This window comes from Artibeus jamaicensis, unplaced genomic scaffold (genome assembly GCF_021234435.1).
Source record: "Artibeus jamaicensis isolate MK-2021 breed Jamaican fruit bat unplaced genomic scaffold, CSHL_Jam_final contig_793, whole genome shotgun sequence".
NCBI classification, from domain to species: domain Eukaryota; kingdom Metazoa; phylum Chordata; class Mammalia; order Chiroptera; family Phyllostomidae; genus Artibeus; species Artibeus jamaicensis.
The window spans coordinates 6538943-6559569 of record NW_026521975.1 but is presented as its reverse complement, the minus strand read 5'-3'; the positions used below and the strand labels follow the sequence as shown (position 1 = coordinate 6559569).

Below are 20627 nucleotides of genomic sequence, written 5' to 3'. Positions count from 1 at the left end.
TTGTGTCTTGCTTGTCATACCCATTTCAATGTGGGTTTTTGCTCATTGGCCCGATGTCTAGGAGTTGCTCAGCTAGTTTGGCTTTTTTCCCAGTAGAACTTGTTTCGTATGTAGTTGTAGATTTGGTGTATCTGTGAGGTGAAATAAGTTCAGGACCCTCCTACACCTACGTTGCCATCTTGCACCAGAACTGACAAGTTGGTTTTAGAGATGTTAAAATTGCAGTGATTAAGTGGACAGGGATTAGGAAGGGATGAGTAGGTAAAGCACAGGGATTTTTTAGGGCAGTGACAGGATTTTGCATAAAACTGGGATGATGGATACTTGATGTCTTACATTGTCAAATTGATAGAACTATGTAATATGAAGAGTGAACCCGAGTGTAAATGATGGAGTTTAGTTAATAATAATGTACCGACATTGGCTTATCAATTGTAACAAATGTACCACACTCATATAAGACGTTAATGGAAACTGTAGGGGTCTGTACAGGTGGTAATGGGGACTCTGTGCTTTCTGCTCATTTTTCTGTGGACTTCAACCTGTTCTAAAAAATAAGGTCTGTTAATTATTTTAAAATATTGCAGTGATGCATAAAGATGAAGACGGTCAGGAGCCAGTGAAAAAAAATAAGGGTTGACATTATAAATGCAGTTTGAAAATCATCTGTATAAAGAGACTTTCTGGGCTTCAGGGGTAGATGAGCTCCTAGTAGGGGAGTGATGAAAGAAGACATGAAGGCCCAGCACTGAGACTCCTGGTATTCCCATATAAGGATCGAGCTCATGACAAGGAACTGGTGAGCACGAGAAAGAGTGACACTAAAAATTGGAGGAGTGCAAGTGTCACATCACATCACAGCAGCCAAAAGAGAGATGAATTTGAAAGGTCATTACTAATGCTCCAAAAAGGTGAAGAATAATGAGGGCTTATAATGGTCATTAAATCTGATGATTAGGTGGGAGAAATCTGTCAGAGAGAGTAGTTTCAATGCTGTCCTGACTGGAGCTGGGCTGTAGAGGTTAAGACTCAGTTGATCTGGAAACAGAAGCTTTTTTAAAGTGTAGATCTCTTTTAAGAAGTAAACAGTTTACCTTTTAGGAAATTGAAGAATGATATTTGTGTATTTATTTTTTAACTATGGAAAACAGTCTGCTTATAGAAAGAGGCTGAAGAGCCAAAATTGTGATAGAAGTTGGATCTTTGGGAGACATGATAGAAAAAGATGGGAATGGAACCAAAGATTAGGAAGAAGCTGTGAAACCAGAAAGAACTGGAAGATAGGTGAACAGAAAAATATATATAGTGGTTTTCCTATGCCTAGCATCAGAGATTTGGGGTTTCAGAGAAAATAAATAGGAAGATTAAAATTATATCATCTTTATCTCTAATAAAATGAGAGGTCAACTTATCTGATAATTACTTGGTGTTTGAGGTGCTGAACCAAGTGGATTGTGTATAAAATGAGGTTTTGAGACATTTTCATTTGAAGTCCTCCACAGTAAAGTGCTCCGAATATACTACATAGAGACATCATTTTTAATTCAAAAGATCCCCTAGAAATGATCATGCCCACTCTTCTTTCAAAGGATAAGGGCATAAAATAAGGTTCTACAGATTGCTTAAAGTCACATAACTATTTAGGTGTTGTGTCAAAATTGTGGAAGTCTTATCTGAGGCAAGCTTGTATTTCTTCTGCTACACTACCGCAGGTGTGGGGTGTTTGAGATGATCAAATGATGGTAGGCAGTTTGTGGTAGATAGCTGGTCCTGGAGTGAGAGGTAAGAGCTAAAAGCAAAGTTCTCTATTGAAATGCAACTCACAAACTATAAAATTTGTCTCTTAAAAGTGTACAATTGAAAGATTATAGTATATTCACAGACCTGTGCAACTGTCACTACTATATAATTCCACAACGCTTTCATCACTCCATAAAGAAAACCCATGCCCACTATAGTCACTCCACATCATCTCACCAGCACCACTCCTGCCAAAGCATCCGGCAACCTCTAATCTGTTTTCTATCTCTATGGATTTGCCTATTCTGGAAATTTCGTATAAGTAAAATCATATAGTATGTAGCATTTTGTGTCTGGCTTTTTTCATTAAGCATAAAGTTTTCAAGGATTTGGTCATGTTGTAACATATTATTAATACTTCATTTCTTCTTGTGTCAAAATAATGCTCCATTGACTGAATCTACCACATTTTGTTTATCCACTTGTCAGTTGATAGGCATTCACAATGTTTCCACTTTTTTCTATTATGAATAATACTGTCCTGAACATTTACATACAACTTTTTGTAGACATGTTTTCAATTCCCTTGGTGTATAACTAAGAATGGAATTGATGGATTTATTTATATATGCACATACATATGTATAATTATATCATTATATCTCTCAGAAAGAGATTGAAAGAGTCAGTATCTATTTTACAAAACAAAGGTACACATTTCAGAATCTCACCGTGGGGCAGGATCCATGGCACACAAAATTTCAAGGACACGAACCAAGAAGACAACATTTACTGAAAAATAAAACAATAAAGCCCTACAACATGGTCAGTGAGACATTGCTCCTGAAGAACTTTCCAGAGAGATAGATGCTCAGGGAGACACAGGGAAGGCAACTGCTCCTCATTTCTGGTGGACACACTATGCATGGAGCAGCTCTGTTGGACCAGTTGACCTTTATCTGTGAATGCAAGCTTGGAAGTGAAGTGGTCATCATGGGGATATATACTAATGTGGATATTTTAGTTGAAATTTGAAGTCAGAACTTTTTTACTAATCTAACTGACTAGTTAAAAGTAAAGATAGGTGTTGCCAGTTAGTTTTATGGCAGAAATCTTCCTAAATTTGAACGAGCTAAGGTTGGGAAAGATGCTTAAAGCATGTGATACAGAGTGACTATGTCATACACCCAGGGAACCTCATGCCCAGAGAATATGATGTGAGCAAGGTAGTCCTATGTGATAAGAGGGCACTATTTTATTAAACAATAGTGTAATAGCAATAGTGTATTAAAAATAAAATTTTTTTTTTATTTTTTCAATCCTTTCTCAGCATATTAGGAGGAAAAGACACATCTAAATGAAAGTATAGCAGGATAATTAAAAGTTATTTGAGACTTCTTGGTTATAGCTTTTATGCTTACTCCCTAGAAGTTAGAAAAGTGAATTATTCTAATGAATGGTGAACAAATTCTTTGTAAGCCAGCGGTTTCTTTTTCTTTGCTTTCAGACCCTAATCAAGATGTCAACAGATACATGATTTCAAATAACTTTACCACTAGGCCACTCTATTACTTTTGGGCACATGGATCAGAGGTCCAAAGAATTGATGAATATTACACTAACAAAACTTTATATTCTTGTTTATTCTGTGAACTAGATGTTTCAGGATCTAGAGCGATAGAAATAAAGCTGAACCTTGTCTCGGTCTAGCAATAGGTAATATTCTTCTACAGTTGTATGAACCAATGGGTCAGGGGAGAACTCAGCCCCCATACAGCTCATTAAAAGATATATTTCTAATAAAATTTTATTCATTATTTAATCGTTTTCAAAATGTATATTTTTACTCATTGTATACCACTAGTAATTGTAATGAAAACTCAATCTAGAATAACTTCTTAACACTTAGAGCCATATAACCACAGAAAATTAATTTTAATTTCTACTCATTATTTTTGCAAAGTATGATAGGGTGATCCATAAAAGACTTTTAAACCAAAATACATTAATCTGTGATTGAGTTGTACATGGGTCAAGCGCAATGGAAAACAAATTTGAGATAAAAATAATGATGTAAAATTTCTGATTGTTAGAGAAATATTTGTCCATATGTTTCTTAAAGTGGGTTCTGATGGGTGTCCACTTGTGGTACTTAGAATTCATTGCCTACATTAAAAAATGATGTAAATCTTATTTTAAAATGTCAATATTTATAACATGCCAGGAATCATATCCTTTGCAATTACTTAACTTTATTAAAAATTTACATTGCCCTAGCAATATATTGAAACTAAAGTAATATACAAATTCAATGAAATCCCAACAACCTTTCTTGCAGAAGGAGAAAAACTAATCCTAAAATTTTTATGGGATCTTAAGGGACTTTACATAGCCAAAACAATTTTGAAAAAGAGCAAAATTGGAAGAATCACACTTCCTGATTTCTAAACTTGCTACAAAGCTACAGTAATTAAAACAGTATGGTACTGGCAAAAAGACAGGCATATAAACCAATGGATTACAGTAGAGAGCCCAGAAATAAGCCATTGTATGTATAGGCAATGATTTTCAACAAGGGTGCTAAGACCCTTCATGGGAAAGGACTGTCTTTTCAACAGATGTTGTGGAGAAAGCTGGGTATCCACATTCAAAAGAAAATCAAACCCTTAGCACACAAAAACTTTATTCAAAATGGGTCAAAGGCCTAAATATGATAGCTAAAACTATAAAACTCTTAGAAGAAAACGCGAGGAGAAAACATGCTATATGGATTTGGCAATGGTTTCTTGGATATGACACTGAAAGCACAGGTAATATAGATAAATTTTACTTCTTCAAAATAAAAAAAAATTGTGTGTCAAAAGATACCCTCAACAGAGTAAAAGGGCAACTCACAGAATGGGAAAAATATTTGCAAATCATAACTGATAAGGAGTCAATATTTATAATATATAAAGAACTCCTACAACTCAACAACAAGAAAACCCAAAATAAAAATCTATTACAAAATAAACTTGAAAAGACATTTCTCCAGAGAAGATATACGAATGGCTGATAAGCACACGCAAAGTTTCTCAAAATTTCTAACTATTAGGAAATTGCAAATCAGAACCACAAAGTGAAAGATACCAATTCACACCCACTGAAATCACTACCATTTTAAAAAAAATAAATAAATGTTCGTGATAATATGGGAAAATTAGAACATTGGTGTTTTGATGGTGAGAAAGTAAAATGGTATGGTTATTGTGGAAGATAATATGGAGGTTTCTCAGAAAGTTAAATGTAGAATTACATATAATCCAGCAGTCCCACTTCTGGATACATACCCAGAAGAATTGAAAGCAAGAACTCAAATGGATACTTGGACACGAATGTTCACAGCAGCCAAAAGATAGAAACAACCCAAGTGTGCATCAGTGGATGAGTGAATAAGCAAAATGTGATATATACATAAAATGAAATATCATTCAGCCTTAAAAAAGGAATGAAATTCTGATAATTGCTGCAACATGGATGAACCTTGAAAATGTGCTAAGAGCTATAAGGCAGACAGACACAAAAAAAGGCAAACATTACATTATTCTAGTTATATGAAGTAGCTAGAATAGATAAATTCATAGAGACTGAAAGTAGAAGAGTGGTTACCAGTGACAGAGGGAGGGGGCATGGAGAGTTACTGTCTATGGGAACAGCTTCAGTTTGGGATGATGAAAAAGTTCAGGAGATGAATAGTGGTAATGGTTTAACAGCAATGTGAACTGACTTAATGGCACCGAATTGTACAATTTAACGATTAAAATAGTAAATTTTCTGTTATGTATACGTTACCACAGTGAAATAAGTAAAAGTATATCGAGACAGCTTTTTGAATTTTTAGATATGTAGCTTTTCACATTTCTCTTAGGCACATGTGCATAGCTGTTCACACATTTGAAGAACACCTGCCTACTGTCCTTCATGGTCTGAACACAGTTCTCTCCTCTCACTTCATTTCTCTTATTCTAGCCACCTGGAAATTCACATCTGCTTCAATTATGTACAGATTGTTCCCAATGCCTTTAATGCCTCTTCTCCCTGCTCCAAATTGATGAGTGGAATCTGATACTTCAAGATCCAGCCCAAGTACCTACCACCTTCGGAAAAGCCGCAGTGACTCCCGGAGACAGAGCCCATGTATCTCTGTGTTATGTTCCCAAAGAACTTTTCCATCCATCCCTCTGATTTATCCCAAGCCTGTCCCAAGTCAGACGGACTTCCTTACTAAGGGCAAAGATGGTATCTGCTTCACCTTCATGACTCCTACCCATAGCACAGAGCATAGTTTGAAGCACAGTCCTAGTAAATAGTTCAGTAATTGAATTTTAAAATAATACTTATCCTTTTTTTAAAAATAAGAAGAAATGTCACACCTTGTGCAGGCTGCAGGCACTGCGTGGCTGATAAAGGTGGAGAGACAGCATCAGCATTCTCCTGCCTACCTTCCAAGCTTGTGCTGCGGAGCCAGGCAGGCATTAAATCTTACTGTCAGTGTGTTAAGAGCATTGCTTTATTAGTTATAAAACACGTTCTCAAATATTTGCCACAAGTTCAGTTCATAAGTGAAGTGATCCTATACATATTTCTGCTACCCTTTCTATAATAAACCCCCTGCCACTGTTCCAACACCAGGAGGCTGGAAACAACTGTGTCCTTAATGAACGATAGCAGATCCTAACCAGTGACCTCCAGATGAAAGGCTCATTACTTCATTACTGGTCTCCAGAGCTATTTGGTCCCCTAACACTGTAGCATGGGATTTGTACTGAAGAGTCTAAGCCTTGAACTATAAAAAATGTAAGTAGTCCTTGACACAATTTGGAGCGATTACATTCTATTGTGCCAGGAATTCCTTATTAAAAATCAATTTAATTGTGCATACACCATCTGGTTGGTATTACGGTCTTTTATGTGAGGGAAACACAGTTTTGCATTTACCTGATGTTCCACAGTGTGAGCATGTAATTTTGCAGAAGCAGAGGCATTTTGCAGCACTGAAAAATCAGTAATTAAGGAAACTTTGAAAATGTTTACCAGACTTCCTTTTAGTAACTTTTGTGACTTTTGAGCTAGAAGAGTCAACTGCTTGTAACACTTGGGATTTTAATGGAAAAGAAAATGCTAAAGTAAGCAATTTGTATGCACACGTCTTATGCTACACTTATTTGCATGTTAAATTTCTGTTTTATACTTTTAAGACTCTAATCCATTTTAACTTAGATTGTCACATTAGTATTAATTTGTTTTGGTTTTTTTATTCAAAGAATGAAAGACAAGATATATACTTTTGATTGTCTGCTGGGTCGGTTTCAACCAGATTAGCAAAAAAACAACCCCAAAAACCAAAAACCAAAACCAAAAATTCTGCAATATTTTAGCTTAAAGTTTTAAAGGCATATGCTTGAAACCAGAGTGATGGCATTTTGTTCTGCAAAAAAGAGAAATGTGTTTGCATCCTGTGTTTAAAAACAGTTTATACTCTAATTTAAAAAGAATACTTTCGTGTCCTTATATGGCATTAGAGGCTTAAGAGTTAGGTCCCTCGCTTTTTTAATAAGTTTTTGATCTGTTTATGCACTCACAGTTTTGAAGTATTTTGTTGATGTTACAACCTTAAGATAGCAGTGGCATTCTAAGTCAGTAGCTATAAATACTGATTCGATTCTGATTTGCCTTAACATTCATATTTTTAAAAATCACTTATTTGTCATATAGGGCCTACTGTTAATAACTATAGTTTATTAAAACACCTATTTGGTACCAGTCATAATATCTTTAATCTTCTCTGTGCCCTGATTTCCTCATTTGTGAAATGGAGAAAATGCCTGCATGTCAGGATTGCTATGAGGTTTAAATGAGAGAATACATTTAGAGGGGTGTGAGATTCTTGGCCTATAGCAAAGATGAGAAGCAGGTTAGTGTTCATCATCAAAAATAGCAAAAATGACAGTTCTGCAATATGTGATTTTCCTTACATTTATTCATTTAAAAAAGTGAGGTTTGGAGGGATTAAGGAAGATTCCCATGCTCAAATAGCAATTAAGTGCTCAAGCTAGGATGAAACTTATTTGGCCAATTCCATAGTCTGTCCTATGCTCACATGCGTGTGCTCTTTCCTCTTCAATGGTGTCTATATTTACTCATTTATTTGCCATCTACTACACGCCAAGCACTGCACTAGACCTTGAGCATGCAATAGTGAGTAAAATCAATACAATCTCTGCTTGCAAGCATCTTACAAATGGTGCAACAAATTATATAGGTAAAGCAACAAAAAGTATAGGATGCAACAAGCTCAGAGAGAACTGAGCATGGTGCAGTGATAGAGAATAGCAAGGTCTTTTTCCTACATAATTCTTTAATGTATGCTCATTTGTTGTAACGGTAGAGATATGTAGAGAAAAATAATTTCTCTTCATCTCCTTCCATTTCTGCTCAGATAATCAATGGGAATGGTTTAGCTTCCCTTCCATACCTTTACACTTGTGTAAAGATACATAGATGTTTTTTTGTTGTGATTTTACAATAAATGATTCTAATATACATTTTCTATAACTTTCATTTTTGGTTGTTTGCCTTGAAAAGTCCCTAGAAGTTTTATAAGTATGTGGTGTTCACACTAGCAGTGTACCTAAGTAACTCAGAAAGAGGAAATTCTCCACAGATTTTATTTTTTGCTTCAAGTCTTTATTTTTTATTGCATTTATTGGGATGACACTGGTTAATAAAATTATATAGGTTTCAGGGGTACAGTTCTATAACACATCATCTGCATATTGTATTGTGTGTTTACCACCCAAGTCAAGTCTCCTTCCATTGCCATTTATCCCCCATGCCCTCTTGTACCTCCCCCACTGCCCTTCTCCCCAGCAATCACCACAGTGTCATCTGTGTCTGAGTTTGTTTTATGTATGTATGTATGTATGTATGTATGTATTTTGCTTAATTGTTTCATGTTTTCACCCAGCTCCCCAACCTTCCTCCCATTTCACAGCTGTCAGCCTGCTCCCTATCTATGAGTCTGTCTCTATTTTACTTTAATCCATATTGTTCATTAGATTCCACATATAAGTGAAATCATATGGTACTTGTCTTTCTCTGGCTGGTTCATTTCATTTAATGTAATATTCTCCAGGTCCATCTGTGCCATTGCAAAGAGTAAGATTTCTTCTTTTTATGGCCAAGTAGTATTCCATTGTGTAAATGTACCACAGTTTTTGTATCCATTCATCTACTGATGGACACTTGGGCTGCTTCCAAGTCTAGGCTATTGTAAATAATGCTGCAATGAACATAAGGGCTCATATATTTTTTTCTAATTGGTTTCAGGTTTCTTTGGATAAATTCCCAGAAATGGAAATGTTGGGCCATAAGACAGTACCATTTTTAATTTTTTTGAAATAACAGTGGCTGTACCAATCTGCATTCCCACTAATAGTGCATGAGGGTTCCCTTTTCTCCACATCCTTGCCAACATTTGCTTGTTGATTTACTAACGATAGCCTTTCTGACAGGTGTGAGGTGATATATCTCACTGTGGTTTTACTTTGCATTTCTCTGGTGATTAGTGACATTGAACATCTTTTTATATGTCTACAGACCATCTGTATGTCCTCTTTGGAGAAGTGTCTATTCAGGTCCTCTACCCATTTTTTAATTGGATTGTTTTTTTTTTTTATTTTGAATTTTAGAAGTTCTCTATAAATGTTGGACATTAACCCCTTATGAGATGTATCAGCAAATATGTTCTCCCATTCAGTGGGCTGTCATTTCATTTGGTTGATGATTTCCTTTGCTGCGCAAAAACTTTTTAGTTTGATGTAGTCCTACTTGTTTATTTTTTCTGTTTCCCTTGACAAAGGAGATACATCAGTAAAAATATTGCTATAAGAAATGTCTGAGATTTTACTGCTTATGTTTTCTTCTAGGATTTTTATGATTTTAAGTCTAAATTTACATCTTTAATCCATTTTGAGTTTACTCATGTGTGTGGTATAAGAAGGTGACCCAGTGTCATTTTTTCTGCACATGTCCAATTTTAAAGATAGCCTATTCAATAAATGTATTGAATAGGCTATCTTTACCTCATTGTACATTCTTGCTCCCTTTGTCTAATATTAATTAAACATAAAGGCATGGGTTTTTTTCTGGGCTCTCTGTCAGTTTCATTGATCTCTGTTTGTTTCATGCCAGTCCCCTGCTGTTTTGATTACTATGGCTTTGTAGTATAGTTTGATATTAGGCAGCATGATTTCTCCAACTTTTTTCTTCTTTCTCAAGATTTCTGTGGCTATTCAGGGTCTTTTGTGGTTACATAAGTTTTCAGAATATTTGTTCTAGTTCTGTGAAATATGCTATTGATATCTTGATAGGAATTTTGTTGAATCTTCAGATCACTTTGGGTAACAATGATGTTAATTCTTTCTATCCATGAACCCAGTATGTGTTTCTACTTATTTGTATCTTCTTCAATTTCTTTTTCAGCATCTTATAATTTTCCAAGTACAGTTCTTTTACATCCTTTGTTAAATGTATTTCCAGTTTTTTTTTGAAGCAACTGAAAATGGGATTGTTTTCTTAGTTTCCCTTTCTGATAGTTTATTTTTGGTGTATAGAAATTTATATTGTATCCTGCTACTTTACTGAATTAATTCATTAGTTCTAGTTGTTTTTGATGGAATCTTTAGGGTTTTTTATATACAATATCATGTCACCTGCAAATAATGACAGTTTTACTTCTTCCTTTCCAGTTTGGATGCCTTTTATTTTTTCTTCTTGTCTGACTTCTACAGCTAGGACTTCTAGTACTGTGTTGAATAAGAGTGTGAAAGCAGACATCCCTGTCTTGTTCCTGATCTTAAGTGAAATGCTTGTAGTTTTTGCTCATTCATTATGATGTTGGCTGTGGGTTTGTCATATATGGCCTTTATTACAACTCCACAGATTTTAGAGATGAAGCTCTTCCCACTTCATTTAATTCTGGCCACTGAGTTCCATAACTTATTGGACAAAAAACAGTTCAGGGGGAAGTTTTTAGGGTATGTTCCTACTGTTGTTATTGTTATTATTACCATCATTGATTCTGATAACCCCTGCTTTATAATAGCATCCTGATTTCCCCCCTTGATTTCCTACCTACCTAGTTACTTACGTATTAATTTTGCCTTTTCTTTTGTCAGTCCAATGCTATTTCTTTGGCATCCATTTCCTCATTTACGTACATGTAGATTTAAAATTGTAAAAGATAAGTGCTTAAAATTTCATAGACTTGTTACATTCACTCCCTAATGTAGAACTTTAGGGTTTTTTTCCCTATGATTTCTGTTTTGTTTTGTTCATTTTGTTCTGCTGTTAACAGTGCTGCAAAATAAAGTATGTTTTTACATAAAAGTACTCTTGTTGATGAGAAATTAATTTCTAAAGACACAATTTCTAGATGAAGTAGATGCTTATTTTTAAGCTAATCATATTGCCAGATCAAATTCCAACAAGACTGTAGCATTTTGCCTTTGAAACATGGTTAATGCCAGTTAATCAGCTCAGACCTGATGTGCAAATCAGTGGATCATGATGCTACTGCTACTTTAATGGGAAACCATATGGCAAATTTATTTGATTATTTTCTATATACTTTTCCACTTCAGTCCTCTACCATGGGTCTTGGAAGAACAGAGTAAATGAAGGAACAGGTCCTCCCATTCCCACATGAAGAAACCATCTAACTATGCCAACTTTTAGCTGAGAAGCTGAGCAGCAAAGGTCTGTAGCCCCTGAAGTTGTGCAATGGCGCTGGGACCTCTAGACAGGAGTCTGCACAATTAACCAAGATGGTTACTGCATTTTTGGCTTGAGGCAGCAGTTTAAGCAAAGGTGGATTTTTTTCCAAGAAGGAAAAGCTATTTAATAAGTTTGGGTCAGTTTGCTCACAACAGCACTACGTTTGAGGACCAAAAACCCCAGGAGCTTGGCAAGCCGTCAGTACTTGGCAGGTCTTCCCACCAACTCACCAAGTCTGAGGCTGTCCAGGCAGAACCTGGCTCTCTCAGCTTCGACTGTATTCATTTAAGAGCATTCCTAGTTAACAAGAAAGTAAAGGCAGAGGGGTCTTTTTCCCGATTAATCCAGAGAAGTAACATGTAGGGCCTATCAGCAAGCACACATCAGAAAGGGGACAGGTCGTCTGTTTGCATTGAGGGCTGTGTATGGTGTAGCGTGGAAGTTGTGGTCCACCAGAAATGACATTAATGTTTAGGAATTGGGCAGTGCTTTCTTTTTTCGTGTATGACTTAACATCTGTATATAAGTAACCAGTGTGAACGTCTGATTTTATAGTGTGTCAGGAGGCCATTGTGTACCTGTTTCATGAATAAATAAAATAAAAACTAAGTACATTCATATAAATATTTTAAAATACAGTGTGTTCTCATACTTTTTCCATTTCACCTATGGAAATCTTGCCAAAATGAAATCAAGTTTGATTGTTTAGTTTACCATGTAAGAGAAAACCAGCTCGCGGATTTTGAAATTAGGGTATAGGATTTTTGTTTGTTTTGTCTATTTTGGTTTTACCTTTTTTCTTTACCAAATAAATATTTCCAGTGAAATAAACTGGTCTGGCCATCTAATGATAGATTATTCGAATGAAGATTGAAATTCAACTGGAAATGTGGAGAATGAGCTTGTTTATACTTTTCAAAAAGCTGTGGCACCTGCAACTGATAAAAATTAGTACAAACATATCTAAAATGCTTGAAGAAACATGTGGTCAAGGCAGTGCCAACTTGGACAGAATCAGAACATTGCCTGCTTGCGGGAAATACCCTAACATTCAGCTAATCAACCATGAGGACTAAAAATTTTTTCATGGTTCAGGATGGCTTGGAACAAAGGTTAATGTTGAAAAAGAGGTGCTTGGTTTCTTAGGATATTTCTCCCTTGTTGTATATTTTCAACAACTTGCATGGTTTAGGTGTAAACGATTTACTATCTTTAGAGTCATTTTTCATTACTAATATATCAAGATATATTTCTGTTTTAGGAATCGAAACAGGTGAACTTTTGGATACACACTCAGGGCTCCTATGGCCTCTAAAGAATAGGGCCTTAGGTTCTATGTATGAGATCAGGCTAGAGGGGAATTACATACTCAAAAAGCAATAGAACTTTGAGAACCCACGCATAACCGTGGCTTCATGCAACTTCTCACAGGCCATTATTTTGCTTATAATGAACATCTGTTACCACAAGATTTCTGACTTCTCTCTAGTTGATCTAATAAATTTATTTTCTGCCCTGACCAGTATGGCTCAGTTAGTCGAGTGTTGTCCCACAAAGCAAAAGTTCTCCAGTTCAATTCCTGGTCAGGGCACATGCCTAGGTTGTGAGTTTGGCCCTGGCTGGGGTGCGTGTGAGAGGCAACTGATCAGTGTTTCTCTCTCACATTGATGTTTCTCTCCCTCTTGCTCTCCCTTCCTTTCCCTCTCTCTAAAAATAAATCACTAAAATCTTTTTTAAAAAGAAAAAAAGTAAAGTTAATTTAAAAAATAAATAAATGTATTCTTTTCACCCAGAGTTTCTCCAGAGTTCACATTTTGAACTGCATAATTCTTTGTTGTAGAAGGCTGCCCTAGACACTGTAGGATATTTAGGAGAATATTTGGCCTCTATCCACTAAATGCCAATAACACCCTCAGAAAGGTCTCTAGATAATGTCCGGTGTCTCCTGGAGGCAAAATGAATCCTAGTTGAGAATTACTGCTTGAAATAGTTATGCCAGTAAAAAACATGAACATTTTTTTATTGTCCTTCAACTATAGTTATCACCATTTTCCACCCACCCCCACCTTCCACCCTCAATCCTACCCCTCCCCTTAGGCTTTGTCCATGGCTCCTTTATACATGTTTCTTGATGACCCTTCTCCTCCTTCCTCCCATTACCTCCCTCCCTCCTCTTCTCTGGTTACTGTCAATTTGTTATTTATGTCAATGTCTCTGGTTATATTTTACTTGCTTGTTTGTTTTGTTGATTATGTTCTAGTTATAGGTGAGATCATATGATATGGTGTTTGTCTCTCACCACCTGACTTACTTCATTTAGCATAATGCTCTCCAGTTCCATCCATGCTGCTGTGAAGGATAGAAGTTCCTTCTTTCTTTCTGCTGCATAGAATTCCATTGTGTAAATGTACCACAGTTTTTTGATCCACTCATTTACTGATGGGCACCTAGGTTATTTCCAGCACTCGGCTGTTTTAAATTGTGCTTCTTTGGACATCGGGGTGCAGAGGTTCCTTTGAACTTGTATTTCAGGATTCTTTTTTTTTTTAATTAATTTTATTTAGTTATTTTTCAAGTACAGTTTTTTGTCTATTTTTCCCTTCCCAGCCTCCCCCCGCCCCTTGCTCCCCACCTCCCTCCCATTTCCACCCCCCTCAGTTCTCGTCCCTGTGTCCTTCCTATTTGTTCCTCCAAATCCCTCCCCCTTTTTCCCCTTAACTTCCCTTCCTTCTCCCCTCTGGTCACTATCCCCTTGTCCTGAAAAATTGTATTTCAGGATTCTTAGGTTGTAATCCCAGAAGTGGAATTGCCAGGTCAAAAGGCAGTAGCATTTTTAGGTTTTCGTAGAACTTCCATACTGTTTTCCACAGTGGCTGCACCAGTCTGCATTCCCATCAACAGTGCACCAGGGTTCCCTTTTCTCCACAACCTCCACACCACTTGTTTATTTGTTTATGTTGGCCATTCTGAGCAGTGTGGAATGGTATCTCATTGTGGTTTTAATTTGCATCTCTCTGATGGCTAGTGATGTTGAGCATCCTTTAATATGTCTCTGAACCCTCTGTATGTCCTCCTTGGAGAAGTGTCTGTTCAGGTCCTTTCTCCATTTTTTAATTGGATTGTTTGTCTTCCTGGTGTGGAATTGTGTGAGTTCTTTATATATTTTGGAGATCCAACCCTTGTCTGAGGTAACTAACATTGGCAAGTATATTTTCCCATAAGGTTAGTTCCCTTCTCATTTTGCTGATGTTTTCTTCAGCCATGCAGAAGCTTTTTAATTTTATGTAGTCCCTTTGTTTATTCTTTCCTTTATGCCCCTTTCTGTAGGGGACATATTGCTGCATAGAATAACTGAGATTTTCCTCCCTTTGATCTCCTCTCAACTTTTATGGTGTAGCAACTTATATTTAAGTCTTTTATCCATCTTGAGTTTATTTTTGTGTATGGTGTAAATTGGTGGTCAAGTTTCATTTTTTTGCATGTGGCTGTCCACATCTCCCAACACCATTTGTTGAACAGGCCATTCTTGCTCTATTTTATCCTCCTACCCCCTTGTTCAAATATTAATTGGCCATAGAGACATGGGTTTATTTCTGGGCTCTCTATTCCACTCCAGTGATCTATGTGTCTGTTCTTATGTCAGCACCAGACTGTTTTGATTACAGTGGCCTTGTAATATAGTTTTATATCAGGTATTGTGATCCCTCCTATTTTGTTCTTCTTCCTGGATATTGCTGAAGCTATTCGGGGTCTTTTATGGTTCTATATAAATTTTTGAAATACTTGTTCTATATCTGTGAAATATATCACTGCATTTTAATACGGATTGCATTAACTCTATCAATTGCTTGGGGTGGTATGGACATTTTAATGATGTTAATTCTTCCAATCCATGAACATGATATATGTTTCCATTTATTTGTGTCTTCCTTAATTTCTTTCTTCAGTGTTGTATAGTTTTCTGAGTACCTAATTTCTGAGTACCTGAGTACCAAGGAGGTCTTTTACCTCCTTGGTTAGATTTATTCCAAGGTAGTTTATTTTTTTGTTGTTGCTATAGCATATGGGATTTTTTTCTTGATTTCTGATTCTGATATTTCATTGTTGGTGCACAAAAATGCTTTCAATTTCTGAATATTGACTTTGTACCCCACTATTTTGCCGAACTCACATATTAGGTTGAGTAGTTTTTTGGTGGAGTCTATAGGGTTTTCTACGTATGCTATGATGTCATCTGCAAACAATGACAGTTTTACTTCCTCCTTTCCAGTTAGATGCCTTTTATTTATTTTTTTCCTGTCTAATTGCTGTGGCTAGAACTTCTAATACTATGTTGAATAAAAGTGGTGAGAGTGGACCACCCTTGTCTTGTTCCTGATTTTCATGGGAAAGCTTCTAGATTTTGCCTGTTGAGTATGATGTTGGCTGTAGGTCTCTCTTATATGGCCTTTATTATGTTGAGGTTGCTTCCTCTACTCCCACTTTGCTGAGTGTTTTTATTATACAATAAAGTTCAGAACAGTGGAAGAGGTCTAAGTGAGTCTCCATCCTAGCATCTACAGAACATTTCTGCTTCCTAAAGATAACTAATATAAATAATTTCTTATGTCTTCTAAAAAGTTGGAAGTGTATCATTCATTCTGTGCAATTATGACTATTCAACATATACCTTGATATTTTTCATTTTAACAATATATCTGTGATATTTTTATATTATAATGCTTACAAATTTATACTACTCTATGATGTCTGCACAGTGTTTTATTGTTATGGTTGAACCATAATTCATTTAACCAGCTATCAGTATAAATACAGGCTCCAATTTTTTATCCTTCAAATAATGCTGTGGTAAACTCTCTTGTATTTTCATGTTGAATACTATGTGATTATAACTATATGATATAATTTAAAGTATGTTCCTAAGTGTTGAATCACTGGGTCAAAGGAAAAATACATTAAACATATGTGTAGACAATGACTAGGGATGACACTAACAATTTTCCCAGGTTACCTTCAACAAAACACAATAAATTAACTGAATTAAGCAATAAAATAGTGTTTATTAAATATTTTCCAATGTTTACTCAGGTGTTTGAATAAAAGATATAGATATACAAGGTCTGTCTAGAAAAAGTCCAACCATTGTTTATATAATGAGAACAGTTTGTGTGACATCGATGGAACCTGGCAGCCAAGGAGAGCGGACTGGAATGCGCATGTGTGAACAATGACAACTTCATTGTACTAGTCAGTAGGGGCAGGAGATGCCTTTGAGTGAGCATGTGTACTGTGTGGCCATTGCATTCAAAATGACTGAGCGAGTAGAGCAATGAATCTGTATCCAAGTTTGCATTAGCTTGAACATTCCTGTTCAGAAACTTTTCAGATGATTCAGAAGGCCACAGCTATGGGCAACTTGGTGATTGGCTGCTTCATCACAACAATGCACCTACTCATGCATCACGTCTCATGCAGAGTTTTTCAGTGACACAGCAAATTACCTAGGGGACTCAGTCTCTCTATGGGCCAGATTTGGTGTCCTGTGCCTTCTGGCTTTTCCCAAAACTAAAATCACCTCTGAAAGGGAAGAGATTTCAGACCATCAGTGAGATTCAGGAAAATACAATGGGGCAACTGATAGTGACTGGGAGAACTGAGTGAGTCCCAAGGTGCCTACTTGGAAGGAGACTTGGGTGTCATTGTCCTGTGTACAAGGTTTCTTGTATCTTCTTCAATAAATGTCTCTATTTTTCATATTACATGGCTGGATACCTTCAGACAGACCTCATATAGCACAATCTTTGGAAATTAGGAATTAAGTTAAAACCTTTGAAACAATGTACAAATATGTTCGAATCAGGTGTGGGTCCAGGCTATCACTTTACTAAAAGTTTGGTTGAAGTGTTGTTTGCCAGGCCTTGAGTGGTAGGGAGGCACTGTGATTGAAACTGTCATTTTAGAAACGGCTAATATTAGAGCAGGTGTTGTAAAGATATTTGGAGTACAGAGCACAGCACAAACTTCTGATTCTTAGTTCTCTACCAGTATTCTTCCTTGAGAGTAGCCAGGCCTTCCAACAACCTCATGGGAGAGAGTTGAAACTAAGAGTAAATAGGAATGTGGAAGGATTTTTAGAGGGCAGCAAGCTTATTTTAGGTTTAGGAGGGATCCCTAGTAGTTTTTTGAACTAGGAAATGAGATGATGAAAGCTGTGCTTAAGAAAACTTCATCTGGCAATCAGATTGAGATGTCCATTTGATCCCACTGGAATGCAGTGGGTCCCTGTTTGTATGAAGTGTCAGTCTGGGTACATTGCACAGGGTAAGAAACAATTTCTGTCTCAAGGAAACAGCCTGGTGGAGTCTAGAAACTGGTTTTTAAAAATCTGATTCAGTAAAATTTTAGTAGCAGAGTTGATCTCGACTCAGATTACTGGGTGGGGGCAGGTAGTGGGCCGCTGATCTGTGTGGCCATTGTCCTGCCGTGGTAACAGATTCAGTCCGTCACAGTTACACACCCCTAAAATCCGATTCTGTGATTAGCATGGAATATGTTAAAGTCTGCCCCAAATCCCTGGAGTCCTGTTGCATCATATCAATTTAGCTGAATTACGTAGGAACATTTTATATTTCTGTTTTCACTCTCTTCTGAGGCAGGTTCCCCTCCCTCAGCGTGATGGCTCAGCCCTGTTCTACCCCCCACTCTCACCACCTCCGCACCTTCTCCAAACTACAGCTGGGTGATCGTCCCCGTCTTAAACAGTTTTATTCACTTGTCATGCATGTCCCAGACTCTTTGCTCTGTAGTAGTTTTTTACGTCAGTCTTGCCTAATCAATTAGAATTATAGACTACTTGAAGGTATGAATAATCGTCCACATTTTATTTATTTATACAACTGTGTTACTGCAGAAGACGATTGAAGCATGGTTCTTTCATGCATGTACTTCCACCTCTGCTACGGTGGCGGACACTCTGTTATGGAGGGTCGCCATTTTATGAGCTGAGAGCACATGTGACCAGCAGAAGAGTTCTCGTTGTTTTTTAGTTTAATTTGATTATCTATTTGAAAGCCCTACAAAGATAAATTATATTTATCAAATCAACTCTATGGGGGAGAAGAACATGAAGTTGAGACTGTTTCAGCCAATGAAAAAGTGTAGACATAAAACATAGTAGTCATGCATTAGATATAAATTGTTTCCCTACTAATATGTGCATATTACCACTTAAAATCATTGTATGCTTTAAATATAAATTTTTCTTAAAATATTGGTATATGTTATAGTGGGAATTTGTATTTTATGGAAGAACTGCTACGGTCCTGTGGCTTTTTATCCCTAACAGCTGTGTCCAGCTGGTGGTCCTCATTCCTGCTACTTCTTCAGCAAATGGAAACATTTAGGTCAATATTGATATAAAACTTCATGAACTTTCTTCTCTTTCAGCTTTGGTTCGCCTTTGTAAATGGATTTTCTGGGCAGATTTTATTTGAACGTTGGTGCATCGGCCTGTACAATGTGGTAAGCATTCTCCATCTCTGTCTGATAGCACACAGAACTTCAGTGACATTCCTGCACTGTTTATGTCTGGGAAGTGTATCTAAGTCCATCATCTGTATACATAGCAGGCAGCACAAATACATCTTTAGGGCCTTTGTTGCTGCGACACATCCTGCAGAAGCCCAAACTCTCCACACATGGTTTCAATCATAGCAGATCATTCTTGAATAACCCCATGAAATTATTAACCCATATATCTTGATAATAGACCCTTGTTACCTCCTTACTAAATGCCTGTGCAAAATTTTCATGTTTTTTAGCTCAAGTAAAAATTTCTGAACTACATCTAAACTCATTCCACTTTGTAATTTTATTTCTGAATTCTTGAACGTAGATATACGAACATACAGTATGTGATCTGGTGTTCTTTTTGTCCCTCTTAAAAGAGTGTCTATTCTGTCCTTGAGGAAGAACGTTTTCTTTCACAGTTAGAGCCAAGATGATGAATTCTGACTTCCAGCTCCTTAGGTAAATGGTAATCTGTTTATTTGGTACTTTTTAATGATTTTAAGTTCTTTTTAAATTACTTGACTGCAATGAATGCAAAAACTGGAAGTAAATATAAACTATAAGATAAAATGATGAACTAGCTACCTAGCTTTGTGTTTCACCGGCAAGGAGAACTGAAGGGTTTGTGCTAAGTGCTTCAGGCACACTGATGTGGCAGATGTTTCAGGCTGCACTTTCACACTTGCTTTGGAACCTAACTCTGACATTCTCTGCTTTGTGGGAGTTTCTGCTCGGAAGCGGTCATCATAGATAGGTGTAGATGGAATTTACCAGGCATACAATAACATAAATTGTGGTGCTATAAATATTTACAGCTTGAATATACATTTGTGGCTACAGAGTCAAGTCACCCATGCACTCAACCCTGTTTTCCTCTTCTTTCTTTCTTTCTTTCTTTTTTTTTTTTTTTTTGAGTAGCCACTATACTAGGCACTAGATATAAAATGCTGTATCCTGCAGCCTGCCACGGTCCTGTATAGCTTACAGGTTGAGAGAGTCAGATGTATAGACTAAGATATCGCTGAGACTGAGTTCAGATCTTGAGTGAAACAGCATTGGTCGGTAACTGTTACTCACTACAAAGTGCATGAACACCTTTGTTGCTGATACTTAGACCCGCAAAGACAAAGGTGACAGGTGGTGAGAACAGGGCTGAATTGATGTCCATTTATCACCTGTTCTAGAAAAGCTGCTGCTGCAGCCACCTATCGCATGGATGGGGCTCAACGACCTCCCCTTGGACAGACTGTTAACTTTGCAGAACTTAAAACTTTTTTGAGCAGGTTAGAATTATGTGACCATTTACTGGGAAATATGCTGACAGCTCCATAGTGATTTAGTGCTAGAAAAGGCCAAACCCATTCCTACATACGTATTTAGAAATAGGAGGCTGAGACCTAGGAGACTATGATTTAGAGCTAAAACCAGAACTGTAACGCATGTCACCTGATTACATGACAGATGGATTCTGGCCCTGTTTTCACAGTCAGGGTATGAGAACT

General features: G+C 36.7%; 1 protein-coding gene across 2 annotated transcripts in view; it reads left to right on the top strand.

Annotated features, from left to right (window-relative positions):
- ATP8A2 (ATPase phospholipid transporting 8A2) overlaps nucleotides 1-20627 on the top strand; it is a 580506-nt gene that overhangs the window by 405157 nt on the left and 154722 nt on the right. For both annotated transcript variants that reach the window (XM_053672924.1, XM_053672925.1), the window contains exon 28: nucleotides 19003-19077. In XM_053672924.1, the coding sequence (XP_053528899.1) occupies nucleotides 19003-19077 (75 nt within the window). The remainder of the gene's footprint in view (nucleotides 1-19002; nucleotides 19078-20627) is intronic.